At 40.2% G+C, this 26,360-nt stretch overlaps 2 protein-coding genes across 10 annotated transcripts; one reads left to right on the forward strand and one right to left on the reverse strand.

Annotated features, from left to right (window-relative positions):
* Window positions 1-1,040: 1,040 nt before the first annotated feature.
* Window positions 1,041-12,668, reverse strand: CBX3 (chromobox 3). 5 transcript variants are annotated; one of them, XM_005518890.3, is made up of 6 exons: window positions 11,611-11,760; window positions 10,031-10,081; window positions 6,186-6,328; window positions 4,480-4,645; window positions 3,018-3,112; window positions 1,041-1,685 (listed from the first exon to the last, which is right to left on the reverse strand). In XM_005518890.3, exons 2-6 carry the CDS (start codon window positions 10,052-10,054, stop codon window positions 1,559-1,561), a joined length of 555 nt encoding a protein of 184 aa, XP_005518947.1. In that variant the 5' UTR covers window positions 10,055-10,081; window positions 11,611-11,760; the 3' UTR covers window positions 1,041-1,558. The 5 variants fall into 5 exon arrangements, with proteins under 5 accessions (XP_005518947.1, XP_014103901.1, XP_087922401.1 ...); XM_014248426.2 differs by lacking the exon at window positions 10,031-10,081 and adding an exon at window positions 8,126-8,275 and having other exon boundaries at window positions 11,611-11,753; XM_088066275.1 differs by lacking the exon at window positions 11,611-11,760 and adding an exon at window positions 8,126-8,275 and having other exon boundaries at window positions 10,031-10,061.
* Window positions 11,845-25,467, forward strand: HNRNPA2B1 (heterogeneous nuclear ribonucleoprotein A2/B1). 5 transcript variants are annotated; one of them, XR_001331188.2, is made up of 12 exons: window positions 11,845-12,043; window positions 17,145-17,255; window positions 18,010-18,156; window positions 19,428-19,638; window positions 19,925-20,026; window positions 20,116-20,205; window positions 20,681-20,743; window positions 21,197-21,316; window positions 21,597-21,719; window positions 22,757-22,839; window positions 24,159-24,288; window positions 25,123-25,467. XR_001331188.2 is itself a non-coding variant. In XM_014248423.2 (11 exons), the coding sequence occupies exons 1-10, from the start codon at window positions 12,014-12,016 to the stop codon at window positions 22,816-22,818; spliced, it is 1,059 nt and encodes a 352-aa protein (XP_014103898.1). In that variant the 5' UTR covers window positions 11,845-12,013; the 3' UTR covers window positions 22,819-22,839; window positions 25,123-25,467. The 5 variants fall into 5 exon arrangements, 4 of the variants coding, with proteins under 4 accessions (XP_014103898.1, XP_014103897.1, XP_005518950.1 ...); XM_014248423.2 differs by lacking the exon at window positions 24,159-24,288; XM_014248422.2 differs by lacking the exons at window positions 24,159-24,288; window positions 25,123-25,467 and adding an exon at window positions 22,991-23,476.
* The last annotated feature ends 893 nt before the right edge of the window (window positions 25,468-26,360 follow it).

A 26,360-nucleotide genomic window follows, 5' to 3' on the forward strand; every position in this document is an offset into this window, starting at 1 on the left:
GGTTAAATATTATAGGAATACATTTTTACTCTGAGGGTGGTGAGGCACTGGAAGAGGTTGCCCAGAGAAGCTGTTGACAACCCATCCCTGGAAGTGTTCGAGGCCAGGTTGGATGGGGCTTTGAGCAACCTGGTCTAGGGAAAGGTGTCCCTCCCTATGGCAGGCAGGTTGGAACTGGATAATCTTCAAGGTCCTTTTCAACCCAAACCATTTTATGAGTCTACTGACACCAACAGTGTACTACAGTATTGTATTTTTTAGTCAAAACTCTAAATTAAGGATAATTCTGAAATAAACTTGGCCATTGACATGTAAGAACAGCTTAAGGCAAACTATAGTATGGTAGTCAAAACACAAAGAGAAGATGGTGTGTAAGCATCCAAAGCAAGTTAAAAAATGCATGGCAACTTTACTCTTCCTGAGTTTCCCACCCTTTATTTCTGCCCTTCTGAAGGTATTCTCCAAGCAGCTGATTATAGGACTAATTTTAAAATTCCATCTGAAACAGAAGGAAAGCCTTTTGTTCCAAGTATATGACTTAAGTAATATTCCACTTTAAAAGCTGAGCTATTAAAGTATTCTTCAGGTGATGGCCTGAAGAATAATTCCATTTGAACCAGTTCTAGAGTACAGTATAGGCTTCTATTAAGACCTGACATTAAAGCAAGGGCTAATTTTGCTAATACATGTAAAATATTTCCTACTATGCCTGCAGAGGCTACTTGGCCTTGTGACCAACTGCTGTACCTTAGTCTTGTGGTTGCCATCTGTGACTTATAGGAGTATTCAAAGCACATTAATTTTACAGACCCTTCCTGACTGAAAAAAACCCGTGTATCAGGCAGTATTCACAAAAAACCCCAACTAATAATCAAAGCCTGGTACTTGCCCAGTATTGTGATAAGAGTAGCAGTGGGGTAATATTAGTAATCAACCTACTCCCCAAGAAAACAACTTACAGTTAAATATATTACAAATTGAGTTTAACATATCAAAAGTTGAGAAATACCCCGCTTCAAAAGAGTCACAGCCTATCAGTATAAAGGAAGAATATAAAACTATTTTATTGACCACTGTTCACCAGTATTTACAATAAAGTAAACAATATACAGTCTGATAACATTCAAATTACTACAAAGTTAGTTTTCACCTGGTCTTCTTAAGACCAAGTGATCCCAAATACTAAAAAGAATGACCCTACAGGTTTAAAGGGCTAGGTTTGGGTAAAGAAGATACATGCACATCAATAGTATAGAAGACTACAAAACATCTGTGAGTTTGTTTAGACATTCATTATGATTCTGTAATAACTATGGAAGTTCATCAATGTTTTATAAAACCTTTTACCTAATATGGAGGAAGTAGTAGTATCAAATGCTCTCTTGTGATAAATGAAACAAGTTGCAGAAAGCTTTTATTTACTTGCTGTTGATGCAAAACATACTACTTCAAAAAAATATCAAATTTGAAACTTGTCAGAATGTATGCTTCTCACATTGCTAATAAATCAAATTTCAGGTTTTAATATTCTTATATATAAAAAAAGCAATGCAAACAATTATTGTGCTTCATCTTCTGGGCATGAATGCCAAGTTAGCCGTTCTTCATAAAAAGCGATTACGATCTGAGGACACTTCACATTAGCTTCTTTGGCCAGCACCAGATCTGCCTCATCAGAATCTTTCCTGATGTAGAAGAGAGCAGGATTTAGGAAAAGAAATAATCAATATTTCAAAACATTTAGCAGCTCTTGATAAGTCCTAAGTTCCAAAAAGAATGTCAGCTAGAAAACTTGGTTCATTTTGTCTCTTAAAGACTAATCAAGGCCTCAAAGACTTAACAGGACCAATCTTAAGAGCTGGTACTTACATGCAAATTACATTTACTCTTTATGCAAATAATTTCCTGTATTTCATACTGTTATTCTTGATGCTGTCTTGGGGTAACAAAGCAAGCTTGCCAGTCTGACATGCTTAAGAATCCATTTTAAAGTGTATGCTCCCTTTAAAAGTCAGCTTTATGCCTACAAACTCGTATCTGTTTGTTACCTAAGACCAAATATGAAAAACTAATCAACTGCAACTGAACAAAAAAAAAAAGTCCTCTGTGTTTGATTTTGCCAATTATCACTACAGAAATTCAAACACTCGTGATCTTTGTTTTGAAACTTTTCTAAATTTCACATAAAATTTAGAGAATTTGAGAAGGCAGAAGGGAGACAATCACCCACAGCACTAATCTTCAGGAGTCTAGGCATATCCCACGACAAATCATGTCTGAGGAGATCACTCCTTTTGACTCCAGTCTGAAAATCTGCCCTTATCCCACCACCTTAAGAAATCTGACTCTCAGCAAATGTCAATGCAATCTCTTGATTTCTCAACACGGGGAAGAAGCACTAATTTTATCCCATTTGTTCACAAAGCAAGAAATCCTTCTCTAACACTGTAGCTAATGAAGCTGGTCCCCATCTACCCTCCCAACAACACAAACTCCCCACATCACTCTCCTCTCTTACTAGCCCATTATGTCAAGCCTCTCCATATTGTTTATTCTTTATCTCCACCTCTGCTTTCTCCCCTAGTTGCTTACAAATTCCACTTTGATGCATGCAGAACAGCTGGCACTATGCTTGGTTAAACAGCAGGCTATCCAGAAGCTGGCTTTTGCTTACTGAAACCCGTAAAGCTGCATTTCTGCCTGCCATTCCCTCTGCAATTATTACCAATATATTACCAATATCCAGTTTTTCCATACAAATGCCAATTTCTCCCTATTTTATCACAAACTACCTTTCAAAGTAAAACTGAACCAACAGAAATGAAATACATTTTGGTTTTGAATGAAGATGGATTAAGTCCTAATTGAAGATAGCAGGCTTGTTTTTCTAAGAATACAAGGTTAATAAGGAGACCACCAGCTTCTATGTCTTACTCCTGGAATGAAGTTGTCTCTTTAGCCTAAGTGCAGCTGCCTGCCCTCCCTTTATGGACAAGAACTGTGGATGTAAGACTTACCATTTCATGAGGAACATAAGCTCTCCACTGCTATCCGTAGCCCCAATTATCCTCTCAGGATCAAGACCCCTTGCAAACCCTCTTGGTTTATCAACCTAGTAAGTTAGAAGATGGTTATCTAGTTTAAGACAAACTTCTGTTTTGGTTCTAGATACAGAAACTTTTGTACATACATGTATGTGTCTCTGTGTGTATCAGAACAAAAAAATATAGCCTTAAAAACCCATCACATCTATAATTACGTATTATTGTTTAAAGATGACGTGGATTTTTTTATCTCCAGGCCAAGTCATTTAGAGGGAGGGTAATAATAAAGGCTTTTATATCCATATTCCCAGCATTTATTTCTGAAAACATAACAGATGAAACAAATGGTCTAAAATAATTTCACTATATAAACAAACAAGCCTGGTTAGTAAAAATAACAAAAGCAGCAAAGTAAAAATGCACACCTGGAAGTGGAAAAAACACATCCTTTTCAGCAAAACAACAGACTTGGGTTGGCTAAACCAACAATGAAACTGCACCCTTGGGGAACACCTCAACTCTTCTTGGCTCACTGACATCGCAATGGTGACAAAAAGTACTGCAACTATTTCCTGTATTAGCTCTTTTATAGGTTCAAAATATCCTTCTAGAGATAGTGGCCACTGCTGTACCAGATGAAGTCGAACAACTGACTCTATACAGAAACCAAAATATTCTTTCTTTTATTCATGAACTGTTCTTTCTGATGCCTACCAACCTTTTGACAGTAACCACATGCCCAACTGCCTGCTGTCTTCAGTCCACGAAAATGATTGGCAGTGTTAGCAGTTTCAAACTGCTAGTTCAAAAGTTTACGGAAGAAAACGTGAACTATTGAACACACTATTACGTGTGCATTATTCTGTACTTATTAGCACTAAATGGGTCAAGTTGTTTACTCATTTAAACTGAAGGAGAAATCCAGACCTCTCAGCTAAGCTTTTTTCACTCACCCCTTTTACTCCTTCTCCACCATCGTGTCTGGTCCTAGTTTAAGTAACTGACTGGTTTTCACATTTTGCCATCTTGCCACTCACATATTCAAAATCATGCACTAAATATGGCAGCAAACCAGAACTTCATCTTCGTTCCATTCATGGACCTTTTGCTCTAATCTAAACCTATCACTTAATACCATTAATTAGTAACTCTTAACCAGTCTTACTTTCAATTATTCAGTAAGTGTTATGGGACAATGTAAGAACTTTTAATCATCACGCCAGTCAGTCATATTTTACTAACCATTTGGACAGTCTCATTAACCACAATGAAAGCATACCCTTTTCAAACCACAGATCCAAATGCTATGAATTTTTTTCAGTTTTAAATCAGTGTTCAGTATTCATTCTCAACATCACAATATGATTTTTGGGGGATGGAAAGGTAGGGGAGAGATGCAGGGAAACAAAAGCTTAACACATGAACACATACTTACAGAATCACGCTTTTTCTTTGATTTACTATCATCAGATTCGCTATCTGACAAAGATTTTCTTTTTGCACCATCTGTTTTTTCTTTGCCAGCTTTCTGAGAGTTCAGAAAAGCTTCAATTAACTCTGGACAATCTAAGTTCTCTTCAGGTTCCCATGTGTTGTCAGCACTGAAACATACACACATTTACGTAAAACTAGGTAAAGAAGAAAAATGTAAAACTAGCCCCATGGCTCCCCTTAAATAAGCAACTTAATTTTTGTCTCTCTAAGGTAGCTTTGTTAAACCCTAAGGACATTTATCTTGCCACTTTTAGTAGCCTTCATGTACTGCATTTGATGATTCAATTTGATGATTGAAAGGATGCTCCACTAGTATTGAAAAACAATGTTCTTAACCTGAAGGTAACACAAAAGCAGCTCCATTAACACCTGTATTCTCAGTGGGGTATGAGAGCTGAAACAAGCAATCTGCACCCTACCAAAACTTACCTGCCCATTTAAACTGACTCACTTCTCTGGTTCCTCTAAAGACTGTCCATGAAAACAATATGATACAAGCACTAGTATTTACAGAGAACAGAGTGTACCTAACAGTCATTACAAACAGCTTAATATATACATATATATACACATAAGCTTTCATATATGAGAAACACTCAAAAGCTGTCTCCAAGCACTGAACACAGCTATATGTAGAACTATCTGCTTCCTTCAGTTTACTGATTGAAGGAGGGAACAAAGGTGGGCAGAGCTGGGCACTGCATATATTTCAGTGAGTGTGCACTTTGCTAACTAAAATTTTAAGAAGTCCACAAATATTTCCCAAAACCACAATGCATCTCATGTGCAAATACTGGCACAGCACTACCACACCAGCAGGATACCTACAAATTCTTTTCCATTACAATACTGTATTATTACAAGTTCAAATCAGACCCTCAAATACTAAATACATTGTGCTTTGTGTTTATGCACACATCATTACAGACATTTCAGGTGCCAGAGTGCACAATGTTGCAATGCACTCCCTTTGGGAGGTATGCAACAATATCACTGCATACATAACCATTTATGCACAAATTCAAGGTGCATAATCTTCTTTCAGCTGGTAAAGCAAGCTGCCAAAGTGTCACTGGAAGGAGATACAACTATGTTCCTTCTTAAACAATCAGCTTCTTAAGTCTACTGTCAAGTTTTCACACACATATGTAAGTCCCGGGAAAGATACTCAAAAATTCCTTTCAAGTATGCTTAATGAAGGCAACCATTCCACAGGCAAATTCAGTCAATTTGAGAAAAGTTCAGGAAAATTAATAATAAGCACACTCTGTGCTTCAGAGCTGCCTGCAGTTTACATTCCTGCATGATTTGTTACTCTGAAGTACCATTCATTCTGCTATATATACAATAACTGTCAATCTATCTTACCTTGATAGCTCTGGACACAAGCTCAAGAGCGGTAAAAGAACAATCATTAAGAACTTGGTAGAAGTCCTCAAGTATTTTATATAGTGCCAACAATGAAGTAAATTATCTTCTATTTTATTTTCATACTTGACTGTCCCACTTGACTATTCATTTATGGATACCCTTCCCTCAAGGTTCTTTAAAGTGGATGCCCATCATCCAATCTCCTGTTTGCACTGTTTTTTCAAATCAATGGTGTTTATAATTCTATCAGAAAAAGAAAAAAAGGGAACACCTTACTCTGTAAATCCTTTCCACTTCAAGTAGTATTCCACCTTTCCATTTACAACACGTCTGTCCAGGACCTTCTCCACAACAAACTCTTCAGGCTCTGCCTCTTCAACTTTTTTACCTTTGCCATTCTGTTTCTTTCCCATTTTGTGCTAAAAAAGAAATTCAGAATGACATTATTCTTTTTTTTCTTTACAGAGTTACTTCACTGGCTTATTAACACTAAAGCCAGAAGCTCAGACTCCTTTCATGTTAGTGCATGTGGTCAGGTAACCTGAGCAAGACATGTTAATCTTTTGGGTTTTTTTCAGTTGCTTAATGAGATACCCAACACCAGTTTTTAAAAAGGTGACAATTTTTTTGTCCACATACTCAGTGACTATACTCCCCTTAAAAATTTAATTCTCAGTGCTACGTGCTCAAAACATCAGAAAGCTTCTAAAAGTTAACTCTATGCCTGTGAAAAGGCTGAGGGCAAGGCAGAAGTAAAGAGAAGTAATAAGGGAACTGTGAAAATGCGTAAAATAGAAAAGGGATGGTACTGAAAAAAGGCGGTTTCTACCTTTTCCAAAAAAAAAGAAGGAGAAACTGATGGCAGCAAAGTTTATGATGTACTGCTACAATAAGCAAAATACTCAATAATCCACAACTATTGAACAGGACACATACTAGGAGCATTCCATTACTGCAGTCCCTTCTCAATCTTAGCCATGCACCCATGTAACTTACAAAGAGATGTCACAGAGGTGCATAAATTTAAGACTACACTTAAGTACAGCACTTAACACATAAATGGAATTTTGCTAACTTACAAAACTTTTTAAGTGTTTTAAAACTTACATTTGATAGTTCAGGTAATATTCTTTTAAGTTCTTAAAACAAATATTACATCCACATCATCCTCAAGGCATTCCCAGTTTAATAAGGCACAATTATAGCAGTAGAAGGACACATTTCAGAATTTCCTTGTTTGTAATCTTAAAAAAGTTGGAACAAACCTATCATGTTGTATCACATTCCTGGAGGACTAGCAGACCAAAAGCAGTTTGCTTGCCATTTTGGACTGCACCTCATAAGGAAATTTTCAAATGGCAGCCATAAACTAAGTATTAAGCTCCTAAAACATAGAATTATGCAGCACCCTAAATCGAAGTGGACAGAACTAACTCCTCACTAAAGTACTCCCTTTACAACAGAACACAGACAAGCAAAAATCACAAAGCACCTCTATTGGCTTGATAGTCATTCTCTAGTCCTCTCTAATGTGGGTTAGTTTGACAATACTGTAATTTTGAAATTTTCAAACTTTTAGACTTAGTAGAATTTTGTATTGATGAGTGAAAGGTAAAAAAAAAAGTATGTTAGACAGAACAAAAACTGTCTTCTTTTAGTGAAGACTGGAAGATGATTCTCTTGCCAAAGCCCTGTCTTTGTATCCCTTATATTTCATAATTAATTTTCCCCCCTCCCCAAAATACTTTACTCTTTATGGTTAGCAACCCATAAATTGAAGGTTCAAACAACAAAGAGGAGAAAAAGTTCCTAATTTCTCATTTAAACAGCAAGTTTCTGTATATATCTCACATGGCAATTGTTTTGATTCGAGAGCATGGAAGAGAGAACAGAGCACATATTTCCAATTAGATTTTAAGTGCCTGCATATCCCAGGTATATTTTGACCACAGCATTCATGTCTGAAAAGTGGTAACTTAAGCATATTGGCTTTTTTTGCCTCCAAAGGAAAAAGAATGTAAGACTGATATTGAAGGGAAATACAACATGAAGATGTCCAAGGCTTCTATGAGGGCAGCTTCTTTCAAAAAATGGAAGTGTGAAATAGAAAGGGGTAGATATGAGGAAAATAAACAAACAATAAAAGTAGCAGAGGGAAAAACGACAACACAGAAAAAGACAGACTCACTATACCATAGTAATAACATTATAATTACTGGTGATGAGGCAAGCAGGCTACAAGTGGGGAACATCTCCATCTGTATTCTCCGTTGGACTAAAATTCTTTGATTCAATGGAAGACTGTTTTCTGGCACTCTTTTCGGCTTCACTAATTCTTGTCACTTAAAGATCAATGTTTTGGATTTCTGTATCAAAGCAACAATTTGGTTTTTTACTTTCTAAGACTTAAGTATCTTCCACAGAGGAAAATGAATGTCATGGGGGGGGGTCTGTATTTTTTTTCTTGAAGTGCAGTATGAAACAGCAAAATAAATAATATGATGCTTATGTTTTAAATATTAGAGATCTATTGGGTCTTGTGCATCAGCACTGCTCTTCAAACTCTTGAGCCTATTAAAATAACAGTTGATTGCAGAGCCTGCAGAAATACTGAACATGTTAAAAACCTGTACATTCTGGGATAATACAAGGCCATGCAAATCTCAGCCCACAAGTGAATTGTGACACCTGACTGAACTTAAAGCACACTGAATGTCCACTTGATCCCCTGAAGCTCTCTTCTCTAGGGTTGCATGTTGTAAGCTGTAACTTGGGCATCTGACCATTGAAGGCTCATGTATAGCTCATTTCTCTTTCTGCATTCGGAAGTCATATGACAGATGCAGATCTATGGATAATCATTCTTTCTTTGAGGGGCAAGGTTAAAACACTGATGTGACACCGTGATGTAGAATTTTAACGTACATGTGTAAGAAAATTGGAATTACAGCTCTAGAGCTACCCTATCCCTTAATACATTTAGGTTTTGCATGCAAATATATAATGAAGCAGGATGAGTTATGGTTCCCATGGGAACCATAACTGATTTTCCTGACCTGTGCAGCAGAATTCTAAACAACATCAAAAGATTAAAAATACTGCATTCGTAAATTTTTTTCCTCTCCACAAAGCACCCCTCCCCAGGCTGGCTAACTCCTCTTCTTCAAATTAGGGATAAGTGGACAATCAATTACTAACAGAAAGTTTAGACATTCATCTTGGTGAAATACTTTAAAACAGCACAGAGGAAGCACTCCATTGCACTTCTAAGGCAGGAGCTAATACAAATTTTGAATATATTGAGCTTGAGCACTTCTGTAAATTTAAGAACAGGCCTTTTGAGTGTATTATAAACCAGCTGTTCTACTACTGAAGTTTGGAATTGTGCACATATATTTTTGGCTTACTTCCCCATCCCAACCTCAGATATATCTCACATTATACTTCTATAGGTCTGTCTTTCATGAAACTATTTATCATGATTAGTTGAATTGTAACCAGCAACCAACTGCCCTTAGGAGTCCATATTTTAATGTCAAGCAAAGCTTTAGAGGACTTGAGATCCATGAATGCATCATTAAAATGGTCCAGGAGGGGTTGACATCTGATAATCTCTGCTCCTATGAAATTCAAAGAAACTGTTATTTGTTAAAAATCATTTCAAAAGGCATCTTAATTATGCCACATCATTTCTCAATAATGTTACTTTTCATCTCTAAAGACTGCCTTTTGTCAGGCAAATAGTTTTCTCCAAATACACTGGGAGAAATTAAATGAATACATGATTTGGACTTTATTTTTTACATGTATGATGAATTACATGGTATGCTGAAAGGAGGCTAAAAAAATCCTTAGTGTTTTCTATTGAAGGATAGATGATATAGTGCAGAGTCCTTTCACATTTTTTTCCCAACAAGTTTCTCTTTAGAAATGGCAGATTTATTAAAACCAAAGACAATGTCCTTTCTAGTAGCCTTACTTTCTGGATCTGAATTTTTGGTCAGAATAATGCTGGGGAGGGGAGATGTGGATGTATCTTTTAAATGGAGATGCCAAGTTATAAGTTTGAAGAAAAATATGTTGATTAAATCCTTATATACTTTAGGTGTGCATGAACTTACCAATGTAGTTTTATTGGAGGCCATTTTTATTGCAGACTTGCAGAGCTTTTACTAGAAAAATGCATGACAATTAAAAGGAAGTTTGCATTACTCAAAGAAAGGCATCCCAAGACAAGCATGGTCCTTGTTCCAACCCCCATGTATTCACTGCATACAACATTTCTTACATGGATTAAATCCAGAACAAAAAGTAGGTTACTACTTTGTCCGGCATAACCCAGTAATGCACCATTAGGCTAGCCAGGATAAATTATACTGACAAGGTGATATACAGGGTTGAAAAAAGATTTTTCCCAAGGCCTTCAAAAGCATAGTCATGTTTCTAGGGAAAAGGGGGAGGACCATCAGGGATGCTTATTTCCTTAAACCAAATAGAACAAGAGTTCAGATTCTAGCAGTTGAAGATATACCTAATGTATATTAACTGCAAATCTGATGGGGAACAGATACATATTCGTGGTGTAATGAATCACCCATAATTCTTACATTACAGCGAATTCTTATAAACAGGAAATATTTATCTTAATGCAACTATAACGTTGCCTTCTCATTCTCAAGGTTGCAAGAGTTAAGGTCCTACAACGATATTAACTCAGCTAAGATGTACATACTACATATTCAACTTATGCAAATTACGTTGAACACAATCCATCCCCTTTTCCGTATCATTTCTCATACCGACCAGCTCCATAGGCATGTATTGTCCCCGCCCCGCAGAAAGCTATAGAACTGCTAGAATTCCCCATATGCCTGGGTAAGGCAGAAAAGTCCTTTAAGACCAGAAAGCCTCCCGGACTCAGCAATCCCGCCCAATCCTCCCCTGACACGGGAGGTGGATTTTGGCAGTCCCATGGGCGGTGGGGTAGGCGACATGGGAGAAGGGCCGGGGCCAGGGCGCCAGTGCCGGAGGTCTTGCCTTGTGTGTCCCCGCTTGAGAGGTAGCAGAAAGGGGTAAAAAAAAAACCCCAAAAAACAAACCCAAAACCCAGTAACAATCACCCCACCAGAAAACAGAGGCAGCCCTGCGGAGGCCTGCTAGAGGTGGCTGCGCCTCGGGCCTGCGGCGGGCGCACATGAGGCCGGCGGGGCCGCCCCGGGCGAGGTAACGGGGACGCAGGCCCCGGGACGCTTCCGCCGCCGTTGACAGGGCCCCTTCCACGCCGTCTTCCCTCCGTCCCTTCACGTTTCCCCCGGGCCGGGCCCACGCAGGAACCGCCAGCGGGCCGGCTTTGTCTACCGCGCGGGTGTCGCTGCCCCCGCCCCCGGCGCTGCTCTCCTGCCCAGGGGCGACAGCCACCGCGGGTCCGGGGGCCTCCCTCCCTTCCCGTGCGGCTGCCGAGACCCCGATCCCCCGACAGCCCCGACCCCCCGACAGCCCCGCTTCGCCCGCCACCCCCCACCGCCAAGGAAGCGGGGGTGGGGGGAGGTGGGCGGGCTGCGCACCGCATCTCCCCGCGGCGGCCCGCAGCAAGCCGCAGAGGAAAGGGGAGTCAGGGAAGGGGACTCGAGGGCGAGTGGGGTGAAAGGAGGCAGCTGCAGCGAGAGAAAAGAGGGAGAGAGAGAGAGAGAAGGATACAGACTTCAATGGTGCCCAGCCGCTTGGGTCTCCCGTCTCCTCCTGGCTCCCGCCCTGCGCGCACTGAGCGGCGGCGGCGGCAGCAACAGCGACATCCGCGGGGGGCTGAGGCGGGGGGTGGGGGCAGGGAGGGAGAGAGAGGGAGAGAGGGAGAGAGAGAGAGAGAGAGGGAGGGCGGGAGGCGGAGGGCGGGGAGCGGCGCGGCGGTGGCTGGTGGGGCTGGGCTGGGCTGGGCGAGCACTGCGCGCCGGCGGCTGTGACGGGGCAGAGCGCACGACGCCGCCGCCGCCCACGCGCGGGCCGCTACAACCTCCGACCGTCGTCGCCGCCGGCACAGGAGGGGGGCCAAGACGTCTCTCCAACGCGGGGCGAGCGCAGGACCGCGCCAGGCGTCCAAAAGAAGGAAGATGCCTCGCGGCGACAGGGAAAGCGACTGGGTAAGTCTGGGGGAGCGGACGGGTTTGGCGGACCCCGGGAGCCGCGGCCGCCATCATGGCCGCCGCTGCAAATGCGCGCCGGGCCGATGCTGCCCGCCGCCGCGGAGCGAGGCCCTCGGTCGGTGGGGCCGGGCGGGCGCAGGGCGCGGGCAGGGCGGGCGAGGAGCGCTGGGGTAGGTTTGAAGCTCGCTTGGAGGGACCCCCATTGGAGCTGCGGCCATTTCCCGCGTTGCGGCGGGGAGGCCCGGGCGTGAACGAGGGGCGGGGGGAGGGAAGCGGGCTCGGAAACCAGCAGAGCTCTGGGGCCCGAAAACTCATTCATAAGTGGGAAAAGGGGTCGAGGGAGTCCGCTGGGGAGGCTTCACTGCGGGCGGGAGATCCGCGGGTGGATCCGCGGTGAAGCTGGAAGGAAGAGGGAGCGGAGGGGGCGGGAAAAAAGGAGCCGCTCCAGCGCCATTTCTCTGGCTCGCGGGGCGGCAGCACTCACCCTTTGTCGCGGTGCGTGCAGGGCCGCCGGAGAGAGAAAAAAGAAGGGAGGGAGGGAGGGGATGAAGGAGGGGAGGAGAACAGAGCGGCGGAGCGGGCGGCGCGCCCGATGCCGACGGTGCGGGATAGAGCGGAGCGGGCTGCGGCGAAGTCCGCCTCCCTCCGCCGGGGCCCCGCAATGTGTCGTGCTTGTGTCAAAATCTGTGTAGTTCTTACTTCCTTCTGCCCGGGCGGAGGGGGAAGAGGGCCAGGGCGAGGTTTCGGGGGCCGATGAGCGCCCCCCCCCCCGACTGATACGAACGCCGAGGTTTTAGCCTTCGGGGCCTTTTGTCAATTTCCGGAAAAAACAAACTGACACGGTGCCAGCTGCGTTCGAGGCCGCTTCGGCTGCGCTCGGGCACGTCTCGCGAGCCTGTCGGTTGTCGGAAACTGCCGAGCTGGCTGAAGTAGTCGATGACTTGCTGCGTCTTTCTGTCCGGAAATTGCCGAGCTGGAGCCGAGCGCAATTTTCGCGTGCTGCGGCAGATTCCGGAAATTACCGAAGCGAGCCGAATGGGCTTCCATTCCTGGTTCGGCTTTTTCCGGCGGGTGTCGAGGCGGATAAGCTCTACGAGGACATCTCCCTCGGCTCATTTCGGAGACGGCCATTACTAACGGAGTCCATGACTTTTCATTACATGATAAATACATGTAGGGGCGTTATTCAGAACTGCAGCCCCTTTGGAGATATTTAAGCTCCAGACCCGTTTGGTTTTTTCTCTATTTTTCCTTTTTTTTTTTTTTTTTTTTTTTTTTTTTTTAATTAAACCTCGGAAGCGAGTCCGGGCTGGAGTAGGAGGGCGCTAACACTACGCGAAGCTGAATTTCAAATTACGTAACAGCGCAGGCAGCCATTACCGACCGGTTGTACGGTACTCTCGAGCAGGAATACGTAAACCATGAAGAACATGGTACGTGGAATGGGAGGATTTAGAGTTTGCTTTTAAGGAGGGAGACGCGATTGCTTGTGCAGACGAAGTGAATTTTTTCGGGGCTGGGAATTACAAGCAAGCTTGAGTCGTCCGCGCAAGTCCGGGCGCTGCTGCCGGGTCGCAACGCGGGGCGGATGCTGGATGCCTTTGCGCAGAGGAAGGTTCTGGAAGCGGCGGCTGGCGCTGGCGCTCAGCCGGGCGAGGTGGCGGAAGCTGCGGTAACCGCGCATGGCGGACAGCGCGTTCTTGAGCCCATGGCCATGGCTATTAGCTGCGCTGCTGCTGAGGTGTCGGAGGAGGAGGGGGAGTTGGAGCTCCGCGGGCCAGGGGCCGTCTTGGCCCCGCGAGACGCGGAGCGGCCGAGGCGGCGCTACGGGTAATGGCGGTGGCGAAGGGGAGGGGTAAAATGGCGGCCTGGCCCAGACTCGCGGCTGCGAGGGGCAGTGGGGATGGCTCCGGCAGAGCGGGCAGGGTGGGGTCCACCTGTAGACGTCTGGTATCCACGGGGGCGAGAAGGAGCGCGGGAAAGGACATAATACCGTGTGTTCGTAGAATTGTAGAAGCAATTTGCAGCGCTCACCCTGGAGGCGGCGGCTGCTCGCGGGCGCCATTTTCCCCGCCCGGCTCGGGACTCCGGTGTTCCCGTTGCCGCCACATGGCGGAGCCGGCGCGGCCGCTGCGTCCCTGCCGTCACAGGCGGCGGGAGAGCAGCCGCTGAGGGGTTGCAGAGCCTTGGAATTAAGGGATCCCCCTCGCTTGTCTCCGGTAAACATTTTTGTTACCCGAATTCTTAATTCTGCATTCAGCGTGGATTTTGTGTGCACAGGTTATTGCTGTAAAACACCTTTCCTTGGTCTGGTGATCAATTTTTCAGTAGGGGTTATGCGTTTTCTTGTCCTTCTAAGTTTCTTCAAGCATGTGAAGGAAAGCTTGAAATACACGCGGATGAAGATCCTACAGAAATTATAAAAGTTTCCTCTGGCCTTTGGTTTCTGCCACAATAGTACTGCTTATTGTGGAAATCTTGAAAGAAGTGTTACTTCCAACTTTTATATTGTGGCCCTTCATAGGCATGAGGTGACTGTGTCTTTACCAAAAGAGTATTTTATATCTCAGGATTCTAAGAGGTACTGACATGGTGATAGTTATTGTTGTACATTTTACATTTTCAGCACATACTTTAGATGGGCAGAACTCTCTGGTCTCTGGTGGAACGTTAGTGTTAGGCTAGCCAGAGTTTCTTGAAACTGGCTCGTTTAAGACAAATAGCTTCTCCGCATCTAGAGTTTGTTTGCGTGGTAGTGGAGCAGCATGTGTGTACTGTTTTTGCACAATAGTTTTCATTAAAGAACTGGTAATGAATTTCGTTATTGCTGTGTTCTGACGTGTGGTAACTAGCTGTTCGGGGTAGGGCATGATCCTAAATGCATCTGTAAATGCATTACTATTCTCTTCAATGGCTGTTACGTGTAGTATATTTTTATCGTTGTTACAGCTGGTAGATTCCATTTTTTCCTTGAGTTCTGTTTTTAGCTGTTTTCGGGGGAAAATGTAACATTGGAAAAATCCTACCTACCCACTAAATTTTTTTGAGTCTAATATTTTTATAATAATGTCCATTATTAAGTGCATAGCAACTGATTATATAGAGAAAGTGTCTTTTGTAGACCTATGAAACTTTAAGCAAGTGGTCCATAATTCTAAAGCAGCAGAGCTAAAGGGAGGATTTTTGTTTTATTATTTTTTTCTTTCCAGTATTTAAAATGTATAAAATAAAATACATATCCAGTTGCTTAAGTTTTTTTCTTTGCTATCCTAGTCAAAATTAATAAATTAGAGTATGGCATATGATGAATGTATGATTTTTTTTTAATACTTGTATAATATGCAGTTTTCTTTCATTTGTTACTTCTTTGGAATAAGGTGAAAGGAAATAGCTTTAAAACATGTGTCTGCTGCTTTTAAACTTGTCTCATTTTGCCTGTCTCTGCAAGGAGGAGACTACTAGCTGTCTTTGTGTTCCTAGCAGAAAAAAAAAACAGATTCAGCAGCAGGTTCCAAGTATTTTCAAGAGAAATTTGGACTGATCAGTCTCAAATAGAGTATGTGGAGGAGAGAGGGGAGAAAGTTGACTTCTGTGTCAGACCTGCAGTATGTCAAGGTGGTAATACGGAGGTGTATTTTGAAAAAAAAAAAAAAAGCTGGTTTGTTTCTGCCTGCAGCAGTTGTCTTCTATTATATGCATTTTGATGCAGGCCTGCCTTGGACGATCTCAGAAAACGTGTTGGTCTACATGCAGATTGTCTTAATACTTCTAAAAGCATATGTGCACTGAAGTGTTTTGTTGTTTTCTTAGCCTCATTGTTTTTCTAGTTTCCTTTTTAAATTTATGTTAATGCCCATTGCACAGTTAATCATGCTGTGCTTGTCAATTACACCTACTGCTGCAGTGTTTAATTTGCATAAAAAATAATCGCCACACTAAAGAAAACACAACCAAGCATCCAAGCAGATTTTCTTGATATTTAAAAGTTAGTTGACAGTATAAAGCTGAAGTGATTTGGTTTGAGTTCTTTTCAAAACAGCATTCCAAAATAGTAATTTGTGGAAGGGGACTACTTTTTAATGCATTTTTCAATTGTTTGGCATGAAATTTTCACATGTATGAACTAGTGATACTTTTGTATGTAGAACCCAGCAATTAAAAGGGCTGCTCAGTATAAAAAGTTATTCAAGTATTTTGAGTAAAAGTTGAAGTTGTCCTTTCTACTTTAGTTTACCACTAAATACAAAAGAGTAAATGCATTTCCTTATTACTAGTCCTGTTTTTTGTCGGGTTTGTTTGGGCTTTTTTAAAATGTGCTTGTCATTGCAAAAGAGATTTCTGCTGAACAAGTGCAGTGATAATTTCTGTGCAAGGAAATAAATTCTTACTGAAACAGTGATTTATGTTAGTGGATACAAATATGTATTATTCAAATTTTACTTTAAATGGAATTATTTTAATACTGCTGTTGAGGGTGTATAGGTTTGTTGCTAATTCCAGCAGTGTGGGATCCCAGATTAATTCTACAGATGATTTGATTTCATTTGTTTTAGTAATTATGGAGAGAATATGAATTGTTAACCTGTTGTAGAACATATTTAGATGTACTGAATTATTTTTTTTTTTACTTACAATGTATTTGATGAATAGTATGGTAGTATTCATGTAAAACAGTTTAAGCCAGAATGGTTTTTAGAAATGAATGTTACCTGGGATGGAATCAGGTAGTATAAATTAATATTTTCTGCAATAAAAGCAAATCCCAAAGAACAAATCCCAAAGTTCTCATTTTCATTTTCTTTAAAAAAGCATCTCATATGGGTCTTTGAGAAGAATATTCTGAAAGTCTTCAAGTGTGGTCCCTTGCTCTTGATATCTAGAGGGAGAGATGGGAATAAGGACTAGAAAAAATCTGTAAAAGTGGACCTGCAGAATTGCATAAATTGCTTAGTTTCTTTAATAGGGATAGAACCTTTAGAAGAGCTAGGTCTCATCTTTGAGACCTAGAAAATCTCAAGAAAATCTTGCTTGGTGTCTGATTTGCTAATGCAGAAGAAGTGTTTTAAATTATATTAATGTAATCTTTTTTCTGTGGCAGAGGGAAAAGGAGCAGTTCCGCAAACTGTTTATTGGCGGCTTAAGCTTTGAAACCACAGAAGAAAGCTTGAGGAGTTACTATGAGCAATGGGGAAAGCTTACAGACTGTGTGGTAAGTTTAGCATACTAATACATAGCAATGGCATGGAATGTGAAGGAATTTTAAATGGGGAGGTTTTTTTTTTAATAGCTTAGAGAAGGTGGAATGTTAGATTTTAATGCTACTGTTGGTTGGTTTATACACAGTTCAGTCTGTTGTAGCAATGCATACATTTTTCTCTTGCAAACTTGATAGAGTTAGGGAGAATTCACAATCTGTTTTCTGTAGAATTCTCTCAGATTATCTCTAACCACTGATTTCAGTAGTTGAACTTTGAAATATCATTGGCTGAAGTGCATTAGGAAGTGCTTACACAGCTAAACCATTTTTGTACGCACTGTTAGTGTGTGTCTTTTAAATACTGACGGGGTTAGTGGCTCTGGGAGAAATTCTCCACTGAATTGTCTTAGGAGTAGTAAATCATAACACAGATTTAAAGTCTGGTCTTCATAAAGTTTAAAAGAAATTATGTCTGTGACTTCCCCCCCCCCCCCCCCCCAAAACAAACATAAATATAAATGTATCTCCCTGATCTAGCAGCATTTCTGAGTTAACTGAGTTTGGAGGACAACAGAGGTTTCAATTTCTTTGATCCCAAACAGTGTCATTCATATATTAAATCAGCAAAGCCTGGTACTTTAATTGCATTTCGAAATCAAAGCTAAGAAACTGTAAATTTAGCTTACACACTTAACTCCAGATGCTGTTAGCAAAAAGCTTAACATTAGACAGTTATATATGGTTTAAATGTGTTTATTTGTTTTAGGTAATGAGGGATCCTGCAAGCAAAAGATCAAGGGGTTTTGGTTTTGTAACATTCTCTTCCATGGCTGAAGTTGATGCAGCTATGGCTGCAAGACCTCACACAATTGATGGAAGGGTGGTTGAGCCTAAGAGAGCTGTGGCTAGAGAGGTGAGTATGGCTTTGAAAGCAGATGCTTCTCCTGCTTTGAAAAATTTCTGTTCTGGTCTGAAAGGCATTGTTCTTGTTTAAGATAACCTTGGTTTAAATTACCTAGTTAAAAGCCCATAGTTGGGGCACTATTTCCCACACTTTTGGCCTCTTACATAAATATCTGTTCTTACTGTGAATTACATTGAATGTTACTCTGGCTGTGGAATCATATCTGCAAGGGACACACAGGATCTCAAAACAGTGTTGTAGAAAACATGTTGAATGTCTGTAATTATGCAAATTCTGAAGTAACTCTTCTCTGGAATAGTTACTAAGCCTCAAATTAATTAACTCCTGTCAGTCTTTCTGACTATTCCAAGATCTTCTTGAGGTATTTCTAAAAGGTAAATAAAAACAGAGAATGTAGCAAGGAAGCTTTTTCAGTGGTGATGTAGAGAATCATCTGTGGACTTGTGCTGGTTTTAGCCCCAGACATACTTGATTTCCACTTCAGGGTACAAATTAGGAGTATGTGTAGAGGAACAAGGTGAACCTGTAAGCCAGGTTACTGTGGCACAGAGGTACTTGAAGAGCAAGTGTGCTGTTCACCACAAGTGAAGTTCACCACACAGAAGCTCTGGGAGGGTTTGCCAGATGAAGCTTGGACTGAGGTTTTAATACATTTGGACTGATGAACTTGAATTGAATGTCCCAAAGGTATGAGGAAATGGAAATTGTGATCGCTGGTGCCCCCCTGTGTAGCTATCCCAGTTTTCTTTCCATTCTCTGCAGAATGGAAAGGTTTGGTTAGCATATGGAAAAAGGTAATTACAGCAGTGTGTCTGTATACTGTTTAATGGGGTTAAAATGCATAGTTGTGAATTTGCTGAGCTTGAAGGACCTTGATAAAAGTGCAATGTGGGTTCACTGCTGTTGAGGAATTGGGCAGAAGAAGCTGATGCATCTTCATTTAAATAATTATAAAAATCATGCTCTAACTTAAGTCATTAAATACTTGCAGTTCTTTTCAAACAGTTGAGCTGTATAGTTTTTCAGAGCTTTTATAGGGCTTTGGCATAAAGGGGGAGGAAAAATCTCCAAGTAATGCTGTGTTACTTTCCTCTCAGAAGGCCCCCTAAATAAGCTTGCAAGGTCATGCCTCTTAAAAGGGCTGTACCTTAGTGCTTGAAGAATCCTAGTTTATCTGAATTCTATTGGGAAATACTGGTAATACTAGTGCTTTGTGAAAATGTTTTTCTTTGTGCTAATTTAAAAAGTTCTTTTAATAGGAGTCTGGAAAACCTGGTGCTCATGTTACTGTGAAAAAATTATTTGTTGGTGGTATTAAAGAGGACACTGAGGAGCACCACCTTCGTGACTACTTCGAGGAATATGGAAAAATTGATACTATTGAAATCATTACTGACAGACAGTCTGGTAAAAAGAGAGGGTTTGGATTTGTTACATTTGATGACCATGATCCTGTGGATAAAATTGTATGTAAGTAATTTCACTATTTCCTTGGATAGTATTAATTCTTGCAGCATCGATTAGTGTAAAGCTAAACTTGCAGGTAATGGGATTAGTTATGTGCCTGTTTATTTACTACATCACAGGTTGCTATATTGTGGGGGAACATGTATTTCAAATAAGTACGGTCAATCTTGTTTAAAAAACATGTTATTTTGTGTTCTTTATATGGTTCAGAATGTGTTTGTATTGGAAGTCTAAACTCTGACTTGTTGACAGTTAAATGCTGATAGCCTTTTATTTGATACGGTTACAGTGCAGAAGTATCACACCATCAATGGCCATAATGCAGAAGTAAGGAAAGCTCTCTCTAGACAGGAAATGCAGGAAGTTCAAAATTCTAGGAGTGGGAGAGGAGGTATGTACAAGTAATGGTTAATGGTTTGTGGTTGATTTTTCTGTTCACTTTCAACAATCTCACTAATTATAAACGTTAAACTGATGCAGGGAACTTCGGTTTTGGTGATGCTCGTGGAGGCGGTGGCAACTTTGGTCCAGGACCTGGCAGCAATTTCAGAGGGGGAGCCGGTAAGACAGGCATGTTTGTAACATTTACATATTTTACCTTATTAATGCTGTCTTTCTGGTTCTGGATAACTTCGGATGCTGTGGCGCTGTTTAACTTAAACACAGCTATAGCAGTGAAGAGAATTTTTGGGAAAAGTAACTTGCAAGTGGAGTTGTATTCTGATTTTTTTGTTTTGTTTTGGTTGTGTTTTTTGAGTTATTTGTTTGGTGTTTTTTTTTTTTTTTAAGCTTCTATTGAAAGCCAAAAGTAACCTAAACTTAATTACTTGCTAAATAGGCCAGAGATTCCTCTGATTCTATGCAGTGCTTGCCTGACCTTTTAAAACTGGGTACTTATAAATGCAAGAAAAGGAAAAATGTAGAGCAATGATTGGTTCTTAATTGGTAATTTGAGATTTAGTTCTTAAAAGGTCATAAGGGTTTGAGAATTCAACTAGTTCACTACAGGTAAATTGAAGTCCTTTGGGGTTTTTTCTCTCGATAGATGGATATGGAAGTGGCCGTGGATTTGGTGATGGATATAACGGATACGGTGGAGGACCTGGAGGTTAGTTTGCTGTTTCGGTGGTGATTTTTCTCTCACTAAGAAACACTTCCATACTTATATCTGTATGTATAAAGTTTATCTGAATTACCTGAGCCTTTTTTTTTGCTCTAAGAAGTGTACATGTTTGTTGGCTTATGTCAGATTTCCATATGGCAAATTGTATGGTTATTTCTTGGACAGCCCTTCTTTCCTTTAGGACAGGAATGAGTCTTAAATTTCCTGGAAAATGAAGATTTAATTAAACCTTTTAGTTGGGGTCTTTAGGCAGTCTGGTGGGATTTGGTCATAGTTCAGTTAGGGTGGGAGTTGGTATGTGCTTTAAAAAATACTGCTCATAGAAATTCCTTTACAAAACTACTTTCTCTTTGTTCTTCTAAACAGAAATACCCTTCGTGTATAAATTGAAAGCATTCTGTATTGAAAAGTTAATTTAAAAGGATTATGTTCTCACAGGTGGCAACTTCGGTGGCAGTCCTGGTTATGGTGGAGGAAGAGGAGGCTATGGTGGAGGAGGACCTGGATATGGCAACCAGGGTGGAGGCTATGGAGGTGGTTATGACAACTATGGAGGAGGTAACATTTAGGCTTCAAACATTCAAGCATTTCAGTTACAAATCACTGCTAGTCATTTGAGGTTGGGGGGAGGGAGGGGTGTTTGTAAGTGTTGTGTAAGGAAGCTGTTGTTTTTCAAGTAGTACGAAATAGAATGAAAACATTGTTTGGTGCACGCACTGCTGGAATATATGTGTGATTTTTTTACTTAATTTAGAATTTTTATAATGGGGTGTCTTGGGAGTGTTGTATCGATTTTAGTTCACCTAGGTATTTCTACACTTTCACGTTGATAATACAGGCAATTACGGAAGTGGAAACTATAATGATTTTGGCAACTACAACCAACAACCTTCAAATTATGGTCCGATGAAGAGTGGAAATTTTGGTGGCAGCCGGAACATGGGGGGACCATATGGTGGAGGTATTGTTCATGTTGTGTATGTTTCCTTGCAGCTGGAGTGGGTGGACTTCTAGGACTTCAGGGGAAATAGAAGATAAGACGTAGGGGGGGTAACTGTTTAGAACTAAAAAAATAGATAGGCTGAGATTAGGTATCAGGAAAAAAAGGACTGTGAGGGTGATGAGGCAGTGGAACAGGTTGCTCAGAGGTGGTGTGAGTGCCCCATTGCTGGTAGTGTTCATGGTGGGGTTAGATGGGGCTTAAGAGTATCCTGGTCTAGTGACAGATAACCCTGCCCATGGCAGAGGGGTTGGAACGAGATGACCTTGAAAGGTCCCTTCCAACCCAGGTCAGTCTCTATGATTCTAAGATGGATATGTAGAAATTTGGTAACTTCTGCAATAGATGGACTGCAGTGTCCGTGTTCTTTCTGCAAGTTGGGTTCAGTGTCTCATCTTGAGATTGTAAAGCTTGTCTCAGGGAAAATTATTATTTTGAAACAGATAAAATGTACTAACTTTGCCCATAGTGTTTCACAGTTTTGAGTTAAAGGATTCTATTCCATGTTGTTTGCTGTCAGCTCACGTTATTTGTGGAGAGTCTAGTTACTTAATTTCCAGCATGTTTGTTGTGATTTCTTTTTATCCTCCTCCTGTGTCTTCTTTTCTGACACTCCTGCTTTTTGTTGTCTAAATGTTACTTAATGTGAAATGCTAGGTTTGTGGAATGGAAACAGAAACATGAAGCCCTTTCTTCTGTGGTTTAACTGGCAAGCAAATTCAGCCCTCACAGGCTTAAGACAGCACAGTGCATCAAATTACATGTGGCACTGTGGAATCTTCTAAGATTTCATCATGTTGTTCTTCCTGTGGCAGTCCTTGGAGGTTCTTTAGAGGAAGACAGTGAAATGGTAGAAGTCTTTGTTGTTATATGCTGTCACTGGAAGTAAAGCAGATGTTACTCTTTATTCAGTCGCTTTGATTGATTGTTTCAGTCAGAACTCCTGGATTGAAAAATGTACTGATGGGACCATTCTTTTTCTTGTTCTGCAACTGCAGGAAACTATGGTCCAGGGGGCAGTGGAGGAAGTGGTGGATATGGAGGGAGGAGCCGTTACTGAGTTTCCTCAAGCATGCCATGGGTAAGTATGTTTTTAAGTGTTATAATTGCAGTGATTCTTGAGAGTAGCTGCAGGAGTTAAAAGCTTTTTAGGATATTATCTTTCCTTTAAAAAATGGTTAGATGAATAATTTCATAACCTATTTTTTTACTCTTTACTTCTGTTGAAACAGGCTTCACTGTATAAATAGGAGAGGATGAGAGCCCAGAGGTAACAGAACAGCTTCAGGTTATCGAAATAACAATGTTAAGGAAACACTTATCTCAGTCATGCATAAATATGCAGTGGTATGGCAGAAGACACCAGAGCAGATGCAGAGAGCCATTTTGTGAATGGATTTGGATTATTTAATAACATTACCTTACTGTGGAGGAAGGATTGTAAAAATGCCTTTGAGACAGTTTCTTAGCTTTTTAATTGTTGTTTCTTTCTAGTGGTCTTTGTAAGTGTAGAAGCATTCCTTTGATAATGTTAAATTTGTAAGTTTCAGGTGACATGTGAAACCTTTTTTAAGATTTTTCTCAAAGTTTTGAAAAGCTTTTAGCCAGGATCATGGTGTAATAAGACATAACGTTTTCCTTTTAAAAATTTAAGTGCGTGTGTAGAGTTAAGAAGCTGTTGTACATTTATGATTTTAATAAAATAATTCTAAAGGAAATATTGTGTAATTTTAGATTTTTTTTTTAATACTGTAAAATAAGGCAAGGAGTGGGTAGTATAAGGTCCCACATAATACAAAGCTATTGTTGTACGTGTAAAATTTAATGCTGGTGAGAAAAAGTATGTTGTCTGTAAATTACCAGGTTTAAAATATCTAGGTAACTTAAGGGGTATCTCTGCAAGGAGAAACACCTTTTTAGATTTTTTAGATGCTGCTTCTTCAATGGCAAGGAAAGGAAAAACCCCCAGCAAGGTACTCTTCCAGGGACGCAGGTCTAGTACAAGAGAACTCTTGAAAACGTCACTAAAAGTTCAGCCAGTCTTAAAAAGCTGTGCTGTATCTCTGCAAAGCTTTAACTACGGTAGATTGTTTATAAGGATGGCAACGAAGGCTGAGGGTGTAGAGCAAAATAGTTCTAAGCTTCAGTTAAACTTCTTTAGGTAAGATCTTATTTACTTTTCCTTTCTTAATGTTTCAAAACCAAGAAACTAATAATGTATGACAGTATTCTTTCAGTATAGTGATTATCGTTATGTAGTTTAACATAGCAATGATTTGAGTTAACAATTACAAATTGAAAAGAAACTTGTGAATCCTGTTTTCTTGTATTATTAAATTTTTTACAAAAAAAAATGTTAATTTCAGCTACTTAACATATTTTTTTCCTACTGGAATCTAGCTATGATATGAATCCTGGACAAGCATAGACTGCTGCCACTGTACACTGCTACAGTTGAACAAATGAGACCTGCAAGTGTCCATTAGTAAAGCTTTGCAAGGGTTCCATCCCTGGTGTTGGTAGTTAAATGGTAGGTCACAAGTTAATTAAATCATACAACTTTATTTTTGCATCCTGCAACATTTTCTTTTTTCTTGGGAGTCTATGCATTATGGTGGTTGCAAGGTAATGCAATGAAGGTAGTTCTGTGCTGTTGAAAATGAACTATGTTGTTATGTGTCTTGTCTGCTGTAATCTATTCTATATAACACATTTCATCCTGAAGGTTCCCAAGTAACTGTAGACTGTTTACGTGTAAGGAAAAATTGCACCACAGAATACATCTGCCTCTGTGAAGGAATGTGTCGTCCATTCTTTTAACAACTGCATAAGCAGTTCTTTAGGAGGGGAAGTGAAACCTTCAAATGAAACTGCAGGTGGTATTTCATAAGCGTACAATGTATATATGTAAATTGGAATTTGGCTAGAATGTTGAGGTTTCCACCATTTTTTATAGTTCTTGCAGCTAACAAACCTTAGTGCCAAATTTAGTCAGCCTTACTCTCACTGCATTGAATATTTGCACCTCAAATTGATGGAAATTTATCAAGTAATGAATGAGTTATTCAGAGTAAGGGTGGCATACTTTATTTACTAGATTTGGTTTTTAAATAAAAATCAACAAAACCTATCAAAAAAAAAAAGGCAACCAAAAATGCCTTAATTTCAAAGTTCATTGCCTCTAAAAGGCTACCCATTGAAGAACGTGGACTCAGCTAAAAAAAGTCCTGTTCCTTTTGTGTTAGACACACCAGTGAACTGCTTATACTTTTTTTTTTTAAAATGGCTGAAGTTCCCCTATTGGTAATTTGGTTTAGACATATGTGATAAACATCTTCAGATACACTTTTTTTTTCTTTGGCAGGAAGGTGCCATGCTGCAGGTAACTAATGAAGAAGTGGTCAACCACAGAAACGCTTCAAGAAATAAGAAATTCTGTATCATCAGAAAATAGTTGTTTTTGCTGCCTTCATTAAAAATCTAGAGGTTAAATGAATACTGATAAAACATCACAATTAGTACAGCTCCCTGTAATGATGGGTTTTTTAAATTACAGTAATAATGTCTTGTAAACATTTCGAATAAAATTCAGATTCGTTAGGAGAAACAAATCACTAATGTTAAAATAGCAAACATTCTGTGAGTAGAAAGTTTAACTACATATATTTATAACTTTCATAGCTTTAAAATAAAGTATTTTTATACCAAAGTAGTTCTAGTGTAATGCTTAATAAAAATTTAGTGTGTATTTAACATTAAATAATGTTTATGTTTAGACCCTTTCATGATTTGAGACATTCCATTTTGAGGTGAATTTAAAACAGAATCAGTTTGACACGTGTGTTCATGGAACTTGTTTCTCTGACCATGGGCATCTGTTCTCTTTTGGGAGAAACAGTGCTGCAAATTTAAAGTGCTGATATCTGTGCTGTTGGACACAAGTGCTTAAAAGTAGGGGTTTTTTTTTGGCTGTGTTTTATATTACCTCATACTTGCCTGTTAACAAAACTACGACCTAAGTCAATTTGTCAGATGCAATAGGACAAGAGCTTTATCCTTTTCATTTTTAAAGAGCTTTTAGCATGAAGACAGACAGACCTGCTGTACAAAACTCTATTACCCATAGGTGCATCTGGGGGCAGAAGAAAAATACCAAAACAAAAAATGCCAAACCAAATGAAACCACTAAAATACCAAGTGTGAGCTTGGGAAAGCTTCAGCTGGAGAGTGTATCTTGAGGTTATACTATTTTAACATTTATCTTCATGCATGGTTTATTCAAAACTTGAAATTTATATGCTTTGGCAGAATCATCGTGTCTTTAACCTTGATAATACTGTTTAAGGATTCACATACAATTTTTTTCTGTTTAAGCTGAACTTTGAAATACTTGAATAGGTGACCGGTGGGCTGCAACGGAAGTAGAAAATGAAGATGCACAAATCTCCTTTACTTTCTTCTTTCCAACAGAATGACCAGATCATAAGGAATTTGCCTTCTTTCCTATAACTTAGATGTAGTTGATGAAAGTTTTTTCTTTACAGTTGCCAAGTTCACATTCATACACCATTTTAAAGAACTAACAAAACCACTTCAAAGGGC

Source organism: Pseudopodoces humilis, chromosome 1 (genome assembly GCF_049639895.1).
Source record: "Pseudopodoces humilis isolate 2021_Gansu_Grassland_sample_001 chromosome 1, ASM4963989v1, whole genome shotgun sequence".
NCBI classification, from domain to species: Eukaryota; Metazoa; Chordata; class Aves; order Passeriformes; family Paridae; genus Pseudopodoces; species Pseudopodoces humilis.